We start from the raw sequence: 17,662 nt of genomic DNA, 5'->3' as shown, positions 1-17,662 counted from the left end.
TAAAAGTGTCGTCACAGGTAGATAGGGTCGTAAAGAGAGCTTTTGGTACATTGGCCTTTATTAATCGAAGTATTGAGTACAAGAGCTGGAATATTATGATGAGGTTGTATAAGGCATTGGTGAGGCCGAATCTGGAGTATTGTGTTCAGTTTTGGTCACCAAATTACAGGAAGGATATAAGTAAGGTTGAAAGAGTGCAGAGAAGGTTTACAAGGATGTTGCCGGGACTTGAGAAACTCAGTTACAGAGAAAGGTTGAATAGGTTAGGACTTTATTCCCTGGAGCGTAGAAGAATGAGGGGAGATTTGATAGAGGTATATAAAATTATGATGGGTATAGATAGAGTGAATGCAAGCAGGTTTTTTCCACTGAGGCAAGGGGAGAAAAAAACCAGAGGACATGGGTTAAGGGTGAGGGGGGAAAAGTTTAAAGGGAACATTAGGGGGGGCTTCTTCACACAGAGAGTGGTGGGAGTATGGAATGAGTTGCCAGACGAGGTGGTAAATGCGGGTTCTTTTGTAACATTTAAGAATAAATTGGACAGATACATGGATGGGAGGTGTATGGAGGGATATGGTCCGTGTGCAGGTCAGTGGGACTAGGCAGAAAATGGTTCGGCACAGCCAAGAAGGGCCAAAAGGCCTGTTTCTGTGCTGTAGTTTCTATGGTTTCTATGAACCAGACGACATCATTTTCTGATCTCAATCCCATAGAAAATTTGTGGGCAGAACTGAAAAAGCATGTGCGAGCAAGGAGGCCTACAAACCTGACTCAGTTACATCAGTTCTGTCTGGAGAAATGGAACAAAATTCCAGCAACTTACTGTGGGAAGCTTGTGGAAGGCTACCCAAAATGTTTGCCCCAAGTTAAACAATTTAAAGGCAAAGCTACCAAATACTAACAAAGTATATGTAAACTTCTGACCCACTGGGAAAGTAATGAAAGAAATAAAAGCTGAAATAACTCATTCTCTCTACTATTATTCTGATATTTCACATTCTTAAAATAGTGATCCTAACTGATCTAAGACAGGGAATGTTTTCTAAGATTAAGTGTTAGGAATTGTGAAAAATTGAGTTGAAATGTATTTGGCTAAGGTGTATGTAAACTTCTGACTTCAACTGTATATAGGGGCCTTGGTGAGACAACATTGTGTGCAGTTTTGTTCTCCCTACCAGAAAGATGTACTTGCTATTTGAGGAATTGGAGTAAGGTTCACCAGACCAGTTCCTGGGAAGGCAGAATTGTAATGACAGATTGGGTTGATTTACAGCTATGTTCATTAGCTTCGAAGAATGAAAAATTCTAACCAGATAGACAGATGGATCCCAGAATCTAGAACAAAGCATTATTGTAGGATTGAGATTATTTTCTTCTACGAAGAGGGTGGTGAACCTATGGAATTATTTCTAAGCTGTTAAATATATTCAGGAAGGTAGTTAGATTTCTCAATGCAAAGGCCATTAAGAGCCATCAATATCTATAGTATTGAGATTATGATTGTATTGAATGATAGAGTTTGTCACAAAAGGCCTCTTTCTGTGTTTCAAATGAACATTAGTATACTAATTACATTTTGCAAGACTGGCAGACTTAAAAATCACCAAAACAGTTGATAGCTTTTTATTCCAGAGTAATTTTATTAAAATAATTTAAATATTTCCTGCTGCCATGTGAGGATTTAAATCTTGCCCCTAAATCAGTTATTCTGGATTTCTAGTTCAATCATTTAATGAATGAACTACCCAGTAAGCAGTTTATTATGCAGATTTAGGATATTCAGCATTTGATAGGTTCTTTGTAATAAAGACCAAACAACGTTCTCGGCAGAAATACAGATTTAGTGTTAATATTGCACCAGAGTGGGAAAGCACATGGCTCAGTAAGTAAAAATGGGAAGTTGTGAAGGAAGATGTCCGAGGCAGTTTACTGATGATACAGATGATTATAATAAGAATTGTCTTTTGAGCTCACTGGTGGTTAGCAAATCCTCTTGAAGAATACTTTATCATTGTTAAAGTCCAAAATAGATTTCCAAGGATACTGCCAGGATTTGAAGTACAGTACTGAGTTCCAGGGAGAGATTGATGTGAATCAGATTTTATTCCTTCGCAGATAAGAGGACTGAGGTATATAAACTCATGAGGAATCTAGATGGACTGAATTCACTCAGTCCTTTTCCCCAGAGTTGCAGAATCAAAAACTAGAGGGAAGAGGTGTAAGGTGAGAGGTGAGCGATTGAAGAGAAAATTGAGGGGCAAATGTTTTTACATAAGGGTGGTATTTCTATGGAATCGGGGGTTGAGGCAGGTATAACTACAACTATTAAAGGACAGTTGGGCATTGGAGAGTTTCAAAGGGTATGGGTCAGACATTTGTAAATGGGATGGACTTGCATGGAATATCCCAGTCACCATGGACCAGTTAGGCCAAAGTTGCTGTTTTGGTATGTATGATTCCATAACTAAACCATTCTTCACATTTAGGTGTTCCGTGCTGCAGGGCTATCTAAATCTATTTGAAAGGGAAGGATCATAGTTTCAACTGAGGTAGGGATTGATCTTTAAGATGTCAGAAAGCACTAGGTTGAGGATGAGGTTGACTAGAATACAAAAACAAGAATGTAATGTTGAGGCTTTATAAGGCACTGGTGGGGCCTCACTTGGAATATTGTGAGCAATTTTTGGCTCCTTATCTAAGAAAGAATGTGCTAACGTGGGACAGGTTTCAAAGGAGGCTCATGAAAATGATTCTGGGATAGAAAGACTATGAGGATGGCTCTGAGCCTGTATTCACCAGAATTCAGAAGAATGAGGGTTGACCTCATTGAAACCTATTGAATGTTGAAAAGCCTCAATAGTGTGGATGTGGTGAGGGTCTTTCCTATGGGGGGGAGTCTAAAACCAGAGGACACAGCCGCGGAAGAGGGAGACATCCATTTAGAACGGAGATAAGGAGGAATTCCTTTAGCCAGAGAGTGGTGAATCTTTGGTATTTGTTGCCACAGGTGTCTGTGAAGACCAAGTCATTGGGTATATTTAAGGCAGCGGTTGTTTAGTCAGGGCATGAAAGGATACAGGGAGAAGGCAGGAGATTGGGGCTGAGAGCAAAATGGATCAGTCATGATTAAATGGCAGAGCAGACTCGATGGGACAATTGGCCTAATACTGCTCTGAAATCTTATGGTCTTATGATTTTATGGAAGAGAAATCCCCATTTAATTTAGTCTTTTTTGACAGTCATAGAACATAGAAGAGTACAGCAGAGTATAGGACTTTCAATCCAGAATGTTAATCTTTTAATCTGCTCCAAGAACAATCTAACACTTTCTTCATGCAGAGCCCTCCACTTTTCTTTCATCCATGTGCCTATCTAAGAGGCTCTTAAATGTCCCTAATGTATCGCCTTGGCCACCACGCTGACAGCATGTTCCACATACCCACCACTCTATGTGGGGGAAGAAAACTATCTGACCCCACCCCCCCATACTTTCCACCAATCACTTTAAAACAATGTGCTTTCATATTGGCCATTTTCACCCTGGGGAAAACATGCTGGATGTCAACTCTGTCTATGCCTCTTATCATATACATCTCTGTCAAGTCACATCTTGTCCTCCTTCGCTTCAAAGCAAAAAGCCCTCGCTCATTTAACTTTTCCTCTAATCCAAGCAGCACCCTGGTAAATCTCTGCACCCTCACTAAAGCTTCCACGCCCTTCCTATAATGAGGCAATCAGAGATGAAAGCAATATTCCAAGTGTGGTCTAACCAGAATTTTTTGGAGCTGCAACATTACCTCTTTGCGGGATTTATGGACATGGATACAAGATCCAGCTGTTCCTCCACACTGCTAAGAATCCTGCTATTAACTCTATATTCTACATTCAGATTTGACCTTCCGGAGTATCATTTCACAATTCACCAGAATGAACTCAATTTGCCACTTCTCAGCCCAGTTCAGCATCTTATCAATGTTCCTTTGTAATCTTCTACATTATCCATAGCATCTCCAAACTTTGTGTCATCTGCAAACTTACTAACCCACTTTTCCAACTTCCTTATCTAAGTCATTTATAAAAATCACCTACCTCCAGGCAGCATATGCTCCAGCTACTGTTACCCTCAGCTTTTGGTGGTGCAAGCCACTTCTGAAACCACACTACCAAGTTTCCCTGGATCCTATGCCTACAGACTTTCAGAATTGGTATCATTAATCGGTGAACTGAATGGGGTGCATGCAAAAAAAGCAACAGTTTATTTAGCCACACCAACGAACAGAGAACACTGAAAGACGTTACACAACATCTCTCAATCTAATTTGGGTATCATCATTTAGGAATGTTGGATGTAAATGTAATCAAATGAGAAATAAGCCCTTCGGCCCAAATGATTCGAGTTTTAATTCAGTCTGATTAGCAAGGTTATTAATCAGATCACGCCCTATTCTGCCTGGCATACAGTCATTATACACATCACTCTATATAATACCGAATCATAGCAGCTACTTCAGTTACATTAACCCTAACCCGAAAACAACTGCTCTAGGTATCTGCTACCGCCTGACCTCCTTCCAGGCCCATCCCTGGGGCAAAGTGTCAAGCCAGGCCAGGCCAGAGGCCGCCGGTGGAAGGAGAGGAGGGGACGGGAGGCTGCGGCGCGGCACCAGACACGGTCCCTTTAAGAGGGCGGGGCTAAGGGCGGAGGCGCGCGGAAGCTTCAGTCTCCACACTTCGTTGGAGCGCCGGGGCCATGTGGACGCAGCTGGCGAGGAGTCGTTCCCGGTTACCGGCCGGGCTGAGGGGCGCCGGCGCCCCGCGGCTCGCCGCCCTCCGCGCCCAGCACAGAGCCACGGAGGGGTCGGCAGCCGGCCGCCAGCTCCCCTGCACCGACGTGATGAGGAGCATCAGGTAAGTAGGATTCCGGGCTGGGAGTCTCCATGGCGCTATATAGCCTGCACTTGCAATTTTATAGCATCTTCTTTGACAAAATCGGAGAACTCGCCATTAGTTTTCACGGCCACTCTGTGTGTGTGTGTGTTTTTTTACTGCATACCCACTCATGTAGAATAGGAAGTGCGGCAGGCGGTTTGGGCACAGGAAGTTCTGAAGGGATGTGTCAGCGACCAGGTAGTGATGTTCGGTCACGTTGGCTGACGATACGAGTGGCTGTGGACCGGGGAGGCAAATATTTTACGTAAAGAAATGAGTATTTACATCTGTGGCTGAGAGAAGAGGTGGCTACAGTTCGGGGTGGTTAGGATGGTTTGTAGAGAGAGCAAGGATGCATGGTGTAGAAGAGGGATTAAACAAGATATTCAAGATAATGTGGTCACTGGAATCTGGAACAAAAAGGATGGTTGAGACTTTGCATCAGGACTAAAATGTAGAGCAAGGGTGAGACCTTGCATCAGGACTAAAATGTAGAGCAGGAGTGGCCAACCTTTTACGTTCCATGCGTCAATTTTTTTCACGCACGAGTTCTATATTAACGTATATTTACAAGAATTGTGGGGGTACAAGAGTTGTATGGCGCATCTGAACTCGTGGTGTAGTAGGAAGATATGTGAAAAGGAGGGATGAGACGAGTTGGTAAATGCCAGATGCTGAGGGGGGTGGGGGTGATGATGCTGGGGCAGCAGTGGGGAGAGTGATGTTTAAAGATAAATTGGTGAGTGGTTGGTGAAATGAAGGTCAGAATTAGGCAGATGGAGCCAGGTGGTAGGGTGGGATGGGCTGCAAGGTGATGCGGAACCAGAGAAGGAAGGGCTGGCACAGCTGAGTGGCGGAGGAGAGGGGTAGGATATGTCAAAGGAGAAGAAACCCAGGTGGATAGTTGTTTGAATGATGGGCTGGTAGAACCAGGTGAGAGTGAGTGATGAGTGGAGGGGTGAAATGGACAAAGGTGAATAATGGGAGAGAGAACCTGGGTGGATTAGGGGTGGGAAAGGATCACGGTGTGTGTGTGTAACTCAAGATCAGTGTTTGTGTTATTTAGTTGTAGGCAGGAATATGAAATCCTGTTCTTACTGGTGTTCAGCCTCTGTGACAGTGAAGGAGACTGAAGGCAAGTTAATGTGGGAATGAGCAGAGTTCAGACATGTACAACCAGAAGGTCATTGTGAATAGAGCATGGGTGTTCTGCAAAACAGTCACCTGGTCTATGCTTGGTCTTGCCAGTGTTTATTTCCTCCCTTATTCTGCTTGCCTGTTCCCTAATACAACAGGTGGGCTCTTATCCTCACCATCTATATCCTTGTGATCTTGCACCTTATTGTCTACCTGCCTGGCACTTTCACTATAGCTGTTACACTTTATTCTGCATTCTATTACTGTTTTATACTGTACCTCAGTGCATGTGACAATAATAAACCAGTTCCATTTTCACCTATCACTTTACGGGCAATCTGTCTCTTCCTGCCCCCTTACCTGTGCTCTCCTGCCCTACCCCAACCCCTGCTTTTTCCATTATCTGTTTCAACCCATCACCCACCAGTCTGTCTCTAAATTCATCCTCCTCTGCCTGTATCCATCTGCCTGTTATCCCCCACTGTACCTGTATCACCTCACTCATCGCCTCCCAGCCCCTTTCCTTGCTCCTTCCTCTCTGGAAACTGGTTACCTATCCTGTACGCTCTTGGTCCTGATGTTGGGTCTTGGCCTGAAGCACTGACAGTCCCTTTGCTCCTTCACCAGCTGAGGTCCTCCAGCAGTTTGTTGATTTAAAAAAAAAGGACGCATGGAGAGGATTGGCATCAGAATGAAAGACTAGCATCAGTTGGCTGTTGGCATCACAATCAGGTGTTGGGTGGGGAGAGGAGGAACGAGTTGTCCGGGGGTGTGGCAGAGTCATCCATATGGGTTTGAACTGTGGAGTGTGGGTACAGACTAAACAAAGGAGTGAAAATAGCCCACTGTATATTTCACATCTATTTTTGCTCATGATGTAGAGCTGTATCGTGCCTTGAAACACTGCCCAAGTTATTAGGTTCTGGTTGCTTGTGTTTGGGGCCAATGGTGCAGAAGCAACCATGTGTTGCTGCTGGGGAGGCTGATTGCTTATGTGGTTGATGCAGTGTCAGTCAGTTGGATTGTTCCTTGTAGATTGGGGAAAGCCTGTGTTGATTTGGCAGCTAAGTCACTCCCACAACATTCTGCAGCCCTAACCTGCTCTTGTAAATCTGGTCCTGTTAACTTTCTGGTTGATGGTACGATCTCGGCAATCGTAATGCCATTGCCTTTCAGGGGTTGGAGTTGGCCGTGACATGTGTGAGATGGATGTTATTTTGTCTCTTATCAGACCATTTCTGGTGTAGCCAGACATCTGGACTTGGGCAGCTTCATTTTGCTGAGGAGTTCAGCGTGAAATTGACTATTGGACTAATGCCTGAGCTTTTAGCCCAGGGTGAAGGAAAGACATTTGACAAAGCAGCTGAAGAAGTTAGACTTGCAGCATCGCCCTGAGGAATTCCTGCAATGATGGGCTGGAATGATTCTAACAACAAGTTTTTCTTTGTGTGAGGTCTTAGTCCAAATACGGAGTGTTTTCCCTTTTGGCTTTAGTTTTTACCAGGGCTCATTGATGTCACAATTAGAAAAATACTGTCCTCTTGTCAAGGACAATCATTTTCACTTCGTACCTGGAATTCAGTTCTTTGGTACATGCTTGAACCCAGTTTATGGAGCTGGAGGTGAGAAGTCCTAGTGGGACGCAGTCTGAACATATGGTAAGCAACTTATTTATAAATGCCACTTAATAGTATGGTTGATAGCATCTTTAGTTGAAAGTCTACAAGGCAGTGATTAATTGGAATGGATTAATTTTATCTTTGTGAGCAGGACATATCTGAGCAGTTTTCTATATTGTTAGGTGGTCTGATTCAAACAAGTTTGTTGGAAGCCCGGCTAGTTAAGCGCTACAGCTTGGATCCCATCTTTTTCTACATCCTCGTGTCCTGTACTTTTGCCTGCAAAGGGGTTACCTGGAACAATGTAGGCCCCTTGGCCCAGAATGTTGTGTCGACATTTTAACCTGTTCCAGGATCAATTAACCCTTTGCTCCCACATAGCCATCCATCTTTCTTTCATTTATGTGCCTATCGAAGAATTTCTTAAATGTCCCTAATGTATCTGCCTCTACCACCACCCCTGGGTTCCATGCACTAGCCACTCTTTTTTTCAAAAAAAAATCTCTGATATCCTTCAACACACAAAGTTGCTGGTGAACGCAGCAGGCCAGGCAGCATCTCTAGGAAGAGGTACAGTCGACGTTTCAGGCCGAGACCCTTCGTCAGGACTAACTGAAGGAAGAGTTAGTAAGAGATTTGAAAGTGGGAGGGGGAGGAGGAGATCCGAAATGATAGGAGAAGACAGGAGGGGGAGAGATGGAGCCAAGAGCTGGACAGGTGATAGGCAAAAGGGATATGAGAGGATCATGGGACAGGAGGCCCAGGGAGAAGGAAAAGGGGGAGGGAGTGGAAAAACCCAGAGGATGGGCAAGGGGTATAGTCAGAGGGACAGTGGGAGAAAAAGGAGAGTGAGAGAAAGAATGTGTGTATATAAATAAATAACGGATGGGGTACGAGGGGGAGGTGGGGCATTAGCGGAAGTTGGAGAAGTCAATGTTCATGCCATCAGGTTGGAGGCTACCCAGACGGAATATAAGGTGTTGTTTCTCCAACCTGAGTGTGGCTTCACCTTTACAGTAGAGGAGGCCGTGGATAGACATGTCAGAAAGGGACGTGGAATTAAAATGTGTGGCCACTGGGAGATCCTGCTTTCTCTGGCGGACCGAGCGTAGGTGTTCAGTGAAATGATCTCCCAGTCTGCGTCGGGTCTCGCCAATGTATGGAAGGCCACATTGGGAGCACCGGACACAGTATATCACCCCAGCCGACTCACAGGTGAAGTGTCGCCTCACCTGGAAGGACTGTCTGGGGCCCTGAATGGTGGTGAGGGAGGAAGTGTAAGGGCATGTGTAGCACTTGTTCCGCTTACAAGGATAAATGCCAGGAGGGAGATCAGTGTGGAGGGATGGTGGGGGGGTGGGAATGAATGAATGAATGGACAAGGGAGTCGCCTAGGGAGCGATCCCTGCGGAAAGCAGGGGGGGGGGAGGGAAAGATGTGCTTAGTGGTGGGATCCCGTTGGGGGTGGTGGAAGTTACGGAGAATAATATGTTAGACCCGGAGGTTGGTGGAGTGGTAGGTGAGGACCAGGGGAACCCTATTCCTAGTGGGGTGGTGGGAGGATGGAGTGAGAGCAGATGTGTGTGAAATGGGGGAGATGCGTTTGAGAGCAGAGTTGATGGTGGAGGAAGGGAAGCCCCTTTCTTTAAAAAAGGACATCACCCTCGCCCTGGAATGAAAAGCCTCATCCTGAGAGCAGATGCGGCGGAGACGGAGAAATTGCGAGAAGGGTTTGGCGTTTTTGCAAGAGACAGGGTGAGAAGAGGAATAGTCCAGATAGCTGTGAGAGTCAGTAGGCTTATAGTAGACATCAGTGGATAAGCTGTCTCCAGAGATAGAGACAGAAAGATCTAGAAAGGGGAGGGAGATGTCGGAAATGGACCAGGTAAACTTGAGGGCAGGGTGAAAGTTGGAGGTAAAGTTAATAAAGTCAACGAGCTCAGCATGCGTGCAGGAAGCAGCGCCAATGCAGTCGTCGATGTTGCAAAGGAAAAGTGGAGGACAGATACCAGAATAGGTACAGAACATAGATTGTTCCACAAAGCCAACAAAAAGGCAGGCATAGCTCGGACCCATACGGGTGCCCATAGCTACACCTTTAGTTTGGAGGAAGTGGGAGGAGCCAAAGGAGAAATTATTAAGAATAAGGACTAATTCCGCTAGACGGAGCGGAGTGGTGGTAGAGGGGAACTGATTAGGTCTGGAATCCAAAAATAAGCGGAGAGTTTTGAGACCTTCCTGATGGGGGATGGAAGTATATGGGGACTGGACATCCATGGTGAACATAAAGCGGTGGGGGCCAGGGAACTTAAAATCATGGAAAAGTTTAAGAGTGTGAGAAGTGTCACGAACATAGGGAGGGAGGGATTGAATAAGGGGGGATAGAACCGTGTCGAGGTATGCAGAAACGAGTTCGGTGGGGCAGGAGCAAGCTGAGACAATAGGTCTGCCAGGACAGGCAGGTTTGTGGATCTTGGGTAGGAGGTAGAAACGGGAAGTGCGAGGTGTGGTAACTATAAGGTTGGTAGCAGTGGATGGGAGATCCCCTGAAAAGTCGGTGATGGTGTGGGAGACAATGGCCTGGTGCTCCTTAGTGGGATCACGATCAAGGGGTAAATAAGAGGAGGTATCCGTGAGTTGTCGCTGTGCCTCGGCAAGGTAGAGGTCAGTACGCCAGACTACAACAGCACCCCCCTTATCGGCGGGTTTAATAGTAAGGTTAGGTTTAGTGCGGAGGGAGTGGAGAGCAGAGCGTTCCGAAGGAGTGAGGTTGGAATGGGAACAAGGTGCGGTGAAGTCGAGACGGTTGATGTCCCGTCGGCAGTTAGCAATAAAGAGATCCAGAGCAGGCAGAAGACCAGAGCGGGGTGTCCATGAAGAAGAGGGTTGAAGACGGGAGAAGGGGTCATCGGTGGGGGTGGAAGAGTCCTGATATCCTTCCCCTCCCATCATGTTAAAGTTATACCCCCTTGTATTAACCATTTTTGCCTGGGGGGGAGGGGGGTCTGGCTGTCTACTCTAGTATGCCTCTTATCATCTTGGACATTTCAATCAAATCACTTATCATCCTCCTCGCCAAAGAGAAAAGCCCTATCTTGCTCAATTTATCCTCATAAGGTGTGCTTTCTAATCTAGGCAGCATTGTGGTGAATCTCCTCTGCATCCTCTCTAAAACTTCCACTATCCTTCCTATAATGAGGCAACCAGAACTGAATGTGATATTCAAAATGTGGCCTAACCAGAGTTTTATTGAGCTGCGACATAGTCAACATTTCAATGCTTTGGACCACCCAGTGAAGAATTACCTTGCCAAGGCAGCAAAGTAGTTTCTTAACTTCAGGATGCTGCTAATCTATAACACATCCTCAGCACTGATCTAACTTCTGAAGCCAGTACCTGAGTAACTGCTGGAGAAAAGTGAATGAGGCATTGTTATGTAGGTGGATGATAAACTGCACCTTGGTTGAGAGGAAAATAGGTTTAATGAGGTCCTCGGATGGAAGAGGGAAAGGGAATAAGTTTGGGATTTGGAAAACTAAGTTATTGCCCTCATCAGGCTTCTGAACCAGCGTGGACATCTTCACTCACCATAAACACGGAGCTGATCTTTGAAGACAACCTATGGACTCACTTTCAAGAACTCCACAACTCGTGTTCTCAGTATTTATTTATTTATTTATTATTTGTGTATTTTTGCATTTAAACATTTTGCCATCTTTTGCATATAAGCGTCTTTGTAATTTTTCATTGATTCATTTCTTTGCTATACTATGAATGTCTGCGTGAAAATGAATCTTGTGATTATTTGGTGACATATACTTTGATAATAAATTTACTTTGAACTTTGAGTAAGGATGGTTTAAAGGGACTTCAGAGGAGTTTAAAGGGTTACGGGGAGGTGGAAAGCTAGCATTCAGGAAATGGGAAAAGGGATGAGAGGGTATAAAGGGACCTAATTTGCGTGCAGAGGGTTAAATGTATTGCTCAGGTTGTCCTGGGTCACTCCAGTTCTATATGGAGCAGGTACAGGCTTGGACCCCCAGCTAGTGCCTGTTGTGTGGGAAGGCTATGTAGTGGCAGAGAAGGCTTGACTCCATTGCCTTCCACAGAAGAACACTTCACCCAGTGCCCCAGGCTAGTCAATAAAGAATGGCCACAGGGATGAGTCTTTGGTGTTTGAGAAACAGAATTGGTTCTATAGCAGAGAACAGAGCCACCTATTTGGAGCAAGGATTCCTCATCGAGAAAGCTTGTTAAGTAGATTGCTGGTTCTTGGCGGTTTCCCCAGCAAGTAATTGCCTGATGAGTATAGTTCCTTGTATTAAAAAAAAATCTACTTCAAAAACAGTGAATGTCATCTGTGTTTGCACAGTCCCATTCATGACTTCAGTGCAGTGACATATTTCTGAAGAGTAATGTAGGAAATATGACCAGTAACATGTGATGTGTTGTACATGACTAATTGGCACATGCTAGTGGCCAGAGAACAATTCAGCATTCTCGGTTGAGAGGTTAAATGATGGCCAGGATAACTCTTTTCAAAGTTTTATGGCGTCTCTTGCATTCATTTGAGAAAGCATTAGAGCTTTGGTCCAATATCTTGCCTGAAAGATGAAACCTCATTGGTTGTGGGGTGCATCAGTCAGCTTGCTTTTTGAATCTGCTGTTTCCATGATTGCAATGCTTTTTCTTTTGTTCTTCTACTGCCTATCTGTTGAAAATTGATCATGGGAGTGGTCATCAACATATCCTTGGGCACAGTTCCGAAGTTCTCACTGATGTTGTGATGGGGTCCCTTGGTTGGTACATGAACCTGCTAGCTTCTGGCTTGGAGAGTGTGTCCAGTTGCACGTACACACAGGTTATGATGCCTGTGGAGTCAAGCTCAGATGATTTAAAGGAATCATTTGGTGATTCAGCAAAAAATTCTGACAAATATTGACTCTGTCGGTGGAGTTCACTTAAAACATGCTGACTACTGCTGTACTTAGTTCAAATCAAAGCTATGGATTAGTGTTTATTGTTCTGGGTGCTTCATTATAGGAAAGTACTTGAACAAAGGAAAGTTTGAAACTTGACCAGAATGATGTTCCACCAAGGTGTTTAGAAATGGAAGGAAAGATTTTCTCACTGAATTGTAATTTTAGGGGGTATTGGTAGTAGGGGTCAAAAGAGGAAGCTATGGAGAAACATTTAAGTTTTGATTTAAAAAAAAAATCACAAGGGTATTGTTGGGGATAGATTTCGACACCTGTTCAAGAGCTGGATGGGCGCAGGCACGCAATGTTGGGTGGTTTCCTGTGCTATAATTTCTGTAACTTTTGTATCATGTTTGTAACTTTTGAGAGAAACTTGTATTTTGTTGTAACTGGCCTTGAGAGATTTTTTTTCATTTTAGAACAGAGTTTAAGTCCTTTGTTCAGCTTCATGGAATCAAACAGCACAGAAACAGCTCTGTAACTCATTGAGTCTGTGCTGACAATCGACCATCCATTTACGATAGGTCCAGTTTATTCTCTGCATGTTTCCCTCAGCTCCCCCAAGATTTGACCACTTGCCAACAATTGGGACAACACAGACTTATTAAACTGTTAACCTACACACTGATGGAATATGAGAGGAACAAAGCATCCATGAGAAATCCTTATGTTCAAGGAAAAATCTACCGAACTCCCTCCATGCAGACATTAGTCATTGTGGGTAATTATTGCTTGGAGACCAATAATAAATTGTGGCCTGTATGTGCTGTGTCTGCCCACGTAGTGGTTAGCGTAATGCTATTACAGCACGAGCAATCCGGGTTCAGTTCCTGCTGCCTGTAAGCAGCTTGTGTGTTCTCCCCTATGACCACGTGGGTTTCCTCTGGGTGTTCGGGCTTCCTCCCACATTCCTAAGATGTGCTGGTTAATTGGTCATATGGTTGTATTTGGGCGATGTTGGTGCGTTCGGCTGGAAGGTGCTACAAGTCTCTACATCCAAAATCAAAATCACAGAACATTGGGAGAATGAGTCTTCATCCATGCCCTTCCTCCTCTACAGATGGCTTTCAGTGGTACTTCCACACCTGTTTATTTTTCTAAGTATTTAGATATTTCAGCACAATGATAATTGGGGTCTGAGATTGTGCTACTTCATTGCCAGGAGCAAAATCTTAATTTCCTGCGAATGAGTTTCTTGCTGCCAAGATGAGTGGGGTGGTGGGGGGCAGACCTTGCTCGGAGTTGCTGTGTTAGTTTGGGCTCTGACCCCAGAGCAGCGCAACAGTCTGGTAATGTGTGTAACTACAATTTTGGAGGAGTTAGTGCATTTTTATCAACTGGGTTGGAAGTAAAGGAAATCAAAAGCTGTAGGTCTTGGGTGAGAGGGCAGTGATCTTAAAAGGGACTTGAAAAGGCAACTTCTTCGCAGAGAGGGTGGTGCATGTGTGGAATGAGCAGCTCAAACTGATTCAGACTGCTATAATAAAACACATTTGGACAAGTATGCAATAGGAAAGGATTGGATGGATACAGGCCAAATATGGACAAATGGGACCAGCTTATATGGGCATCTTGGTTGGCATGGGTCTGTATTGTTACTTTTATCATTCTAATATAAATTGATATCACATGTATATACAGTACTGTGCAAAAATATTAGGCACCCTAGATTTTTTTATATGGTTTTGGATGGAATGGCTTCCACAGAACCCTGATCTCAACATCATTGACGCTGTCTGGGATTACCTGGAGACAGAAGCAAGTGAGAGAGCCAAACTCTGCAGAAGAACTGTGGCAAGTTCTCCAAGGTGTTTAGAACAACCTACCGACTGATTTTCTTATAAAACTGCACGACAGTGTACCTAAGAGAACTGTTGCAGTTTTAAAGGCAAAGGATGGTCACACCAAATATTAATTTGATTTAGCTTTGTACTGTTTATTGCTCTTTATAGTAATAATTTTATTGAAACACTCTGGTTCCGTCGGCTGCGTAAGTCTGGGGAAGACGATCTCAGGCCCTGCCAAACGTGAGATTGAGGTGCGAGCCCACCCCGAAGACCCCTGTGTGTGTGTGTGTGGTTGCTGCATGATTTGTTACCTCATTACGAATAAGTACCACGAAATGACACAGTACACCACATACAATTAAATGCTTTAGCTTTATAATTAATTTGACTAAAGGGTTAGTGAAGAAAAAGCAAAAAAAAAAAAGGGCCCATTTTAAAGAAAGTCTCATGTGGTCAAGTTGGAGCTCACGGTTTCCCCTTTGCCAATCCTCCTTCGATCTCCCAGGGCTTTGTTGAATCATGGCCCCGCTCCAGGTTGAATCCTACAACCTCTTCCCTCTGGCGTCTTCTCCCTTTATCTCTCACCAGACAAAAGGCCCAGTTCACACCGGTGTCAGGCACACAACACGAAAAGCACACTCCCTTCACATTCCAAAGCACCCATTATCTTTAACGATAACCCAAACACTGCTTCTACAGAAAAATCATTGTTAGCAGTGAAACCTTTCCCAGGGTGTTACATCATATTTAAAAACTTTCCATTATTTTTGAAAGCATCTTTGCTTTACAGGATTTTTTTGCTTGTGCTAAGACTTTTGCATAGTACTGTATCAATTGTTTCTATGTGGCGAGATTACAAATGTTGAAATGTAATATAAATTTTGAATTTTTCCTTTGCTGCAGGCAAATAATTCTGAATTGTAAAGCAGAGTTGGTAGCCTTGAAGAAATATGAAACAGGTTTTCACCCAAAACTGGCCATTGTGCAGGTAAGTTTTAAGGTGCATGGAAAGCAAATATACTTGATTAGATTTTCTTTTAATTAACAATCAGAAAATACTTTCAGTCCTTGCCCTGATATGGACTCATACCTGAAAGAATACTATATTCTGGCCACTTTGCAGTGCCTCTCCCCACTGGTTTATTCGGTCAGTGGCTGGTGACCTTGCTGTGATTCAGCACCTTAGTGCATTTGTTCATTCTCACAGTTAGCTGAAAGCTCTGCATCCATTTCCCAACTTGGTTGTCATTGGCTGACTTGATGCATCTCTGCAAAGGGCCTGAAGAGGCAACAATATGGGAGTTGAACTGGGGTTGTGGAACAACCAGACCAGACAAGTGCACAGTGGTCCATTGCCAAAGGATACTAGTGAGCCAGTCAAATTGTTAAGATAATTGCTTAATTTTTCTAGATTTTCCTTTCAACTAATATTTAACTAGTAATCAGAAGTAAATTTATGAATAAATTACTACTGCACTAACATACCAGAGTATCAGATCACCTGGTAGAAGGTGCAACTGCTTAAGTCTCCCTGTAATTGGATAAGACTATTTAGGAGAAGATTACTAAAATGCAAAACCATTGTTGTATGTTAGTGTTGACTTTAATGATATAATTCTGATAAAGGTCATCAACTGAGGCATGAAGAAATCGTTGGGTCTCAGATTATCTCAGGGTCCAGCCAGTTAAGCATTGGATTTAGATTGGCAGGCATACTCAGGCTAATAGGCTCTTCCTATAGAATGTTCAGGAACTTTTGCTTGAAGTGGGAGAAGTTCAGCAAATCAAGCAAGTCTTTTGTTGCAATCACTAAACTATAACCTACAGTCAAAGTCTCGGGTTTCTTAATTATTCACCAGTACCTGCAGGTCCAGTAGGTGGGCAGACACATTGGAGGTGGTGAGTGTACTGTCGGGAAGAACCTGGCAGAACTGTAGTCAGTGGGAATTGAGGGATAGTTCATTGGAGTCATACCCAGCATATAGAGGTTTAGTTGTAGTTGTTCAAGGATAGGCATCCTGCACCTAAAGAATTTCTATGCTAATTCTATTTGCCTGCATTAGGCCCATAGTCCTCCTTTCCTATAAAATAACTGTCCAATTGCCTTTTAAATACTATAATCGTGTCTGTCTTGGCTCCCACATCTGGCATTTCATACCATATAACCACCACTCTCTCTAGAAAAACCTGCCCCTCAGATTTTGGAGCTCCTTTGCTAGTACAGCAGTGTTTGTGAGGTTAGACTACTCTAGAATGGGGTGTTAAGTGACAAAACTTGCACCACAGAAATGCAGGGCAATGACCATTAGCTGGATGAGATAGTCACCACCCCCTGCTCCCCCAGGTCAATCAATTGCACTTTGCCACAACAGATCCAGGAGGACAAAGCTTTCAGACATCCAGGAGGACACCATTGAACTGAAGGTTAACTGAACCTGTCAAACACATTAGAGTCACAAAGGGCAACATACTGTGCGAAGAGATTTTTCTCAACTCTCCAAACCTTGCCATCTTCTAAGCAGCCAAATTAGGAGCGTGCTGGAATGCTTTCTCATCTGAGTGTATTTGTAGTGATGTTCTGAGTGTGAACTATCCGGACCAGCCATTCTCCTCATTGTCCCTTTATTCCCTCAGCTCCCTATTTCCTATCCAGCAATCCTTCATCCATCACTCCATTCTTTTCACTGTGGTACACTCTGTGCCAACCACAAATTGTATAGCAGTAACTTGTCAGGGCTTCAGAGTACTGCTCAATCCCAACAACTAGGGCAACAAGAACTTTGGGTTTCTGCACCCATTTATTCCCAACAAGTCACCCATCATCTTATGCTGTTCTTTGTTATCCAAATCCTGGAGCTCTTTGCTCCAATGTGGGAGGAATTGCCAGATAGACCTACAGCCATGCTTGAGTGCCTTTGGGATAGGTATTAAATACTGCACTGGCACCTGTGTGAATGAATTTCATAAAAGTAGTTTTGAACAGTGGTTGGAATTGCATCTGTTAAAGTGTGTGTAGCAAGATCCCATGAAGGCAATGAGACAATGACCAGATGTCTCTTCATAGTGTGAAAGATGAGTGTTGGTGGGTGGGGGTAATACTTCTACTGTTAATAACTTGTTATTAGTAAAGCTGTTTTCTTTTTTTTAAACTGATGCATCACCCTAAATTTTTTCTGCGCATCTGGAGTTGGACACACCCACAATTTTTATA

The 17,662-nt window shown here is 43.9% G+C and overlaps 1 protein-coding gene across 1 annotated transcript in view; it reads left to right on the top strand.

Moving 5' to 3' along the window:
- The first annotated feature begins 4,710 nt into the window (after positions 1-4,710).
- Positions 4,711-17,662, top strand: part of mthfd1l (methylenetetrahydrofolate dehydrogenase (NADP+ dependent) 1 like) — a 160,891-nt gene continuing 147,939 nt past the window's right edge. Inside the window, exons 1-2 of the mRNA XM_063056298.1 lie at positions 4,711-4,908; positions 15,355-15,439. Of these exons, the coding sequence (XP_062912368.1) occupies positions 4,751-4,908; positions 15,355-15,439 (243 nt within the window). The 5' untranslated portion in view covers positions 4,711-4,750. The remainder of the gene's footprint in view (positions 4,909-15,354; positions 15,440-17,662) is intronic.

The sequence above is a fragment of the Mobula hypostoma genome, chromosome 8 (genome assembly GCF_963921235.1).
Source record: "Mobula hypostoma chromosome 8, sMobHyp1.1, whole genome shotgun sequence".
NCBI classification, from domain to species: Eukaryota; Metazoa; Chordata; class Chondrichthyes; order Myliobatiformes; family Myliobatidae; genus Mobula; species Mobula hypostoma.
The sequence above is the reverse complement of the archived record's forward strand: the minus strand, read 5'-3'. Positions and strand labels throughout refer to the sequence as shown.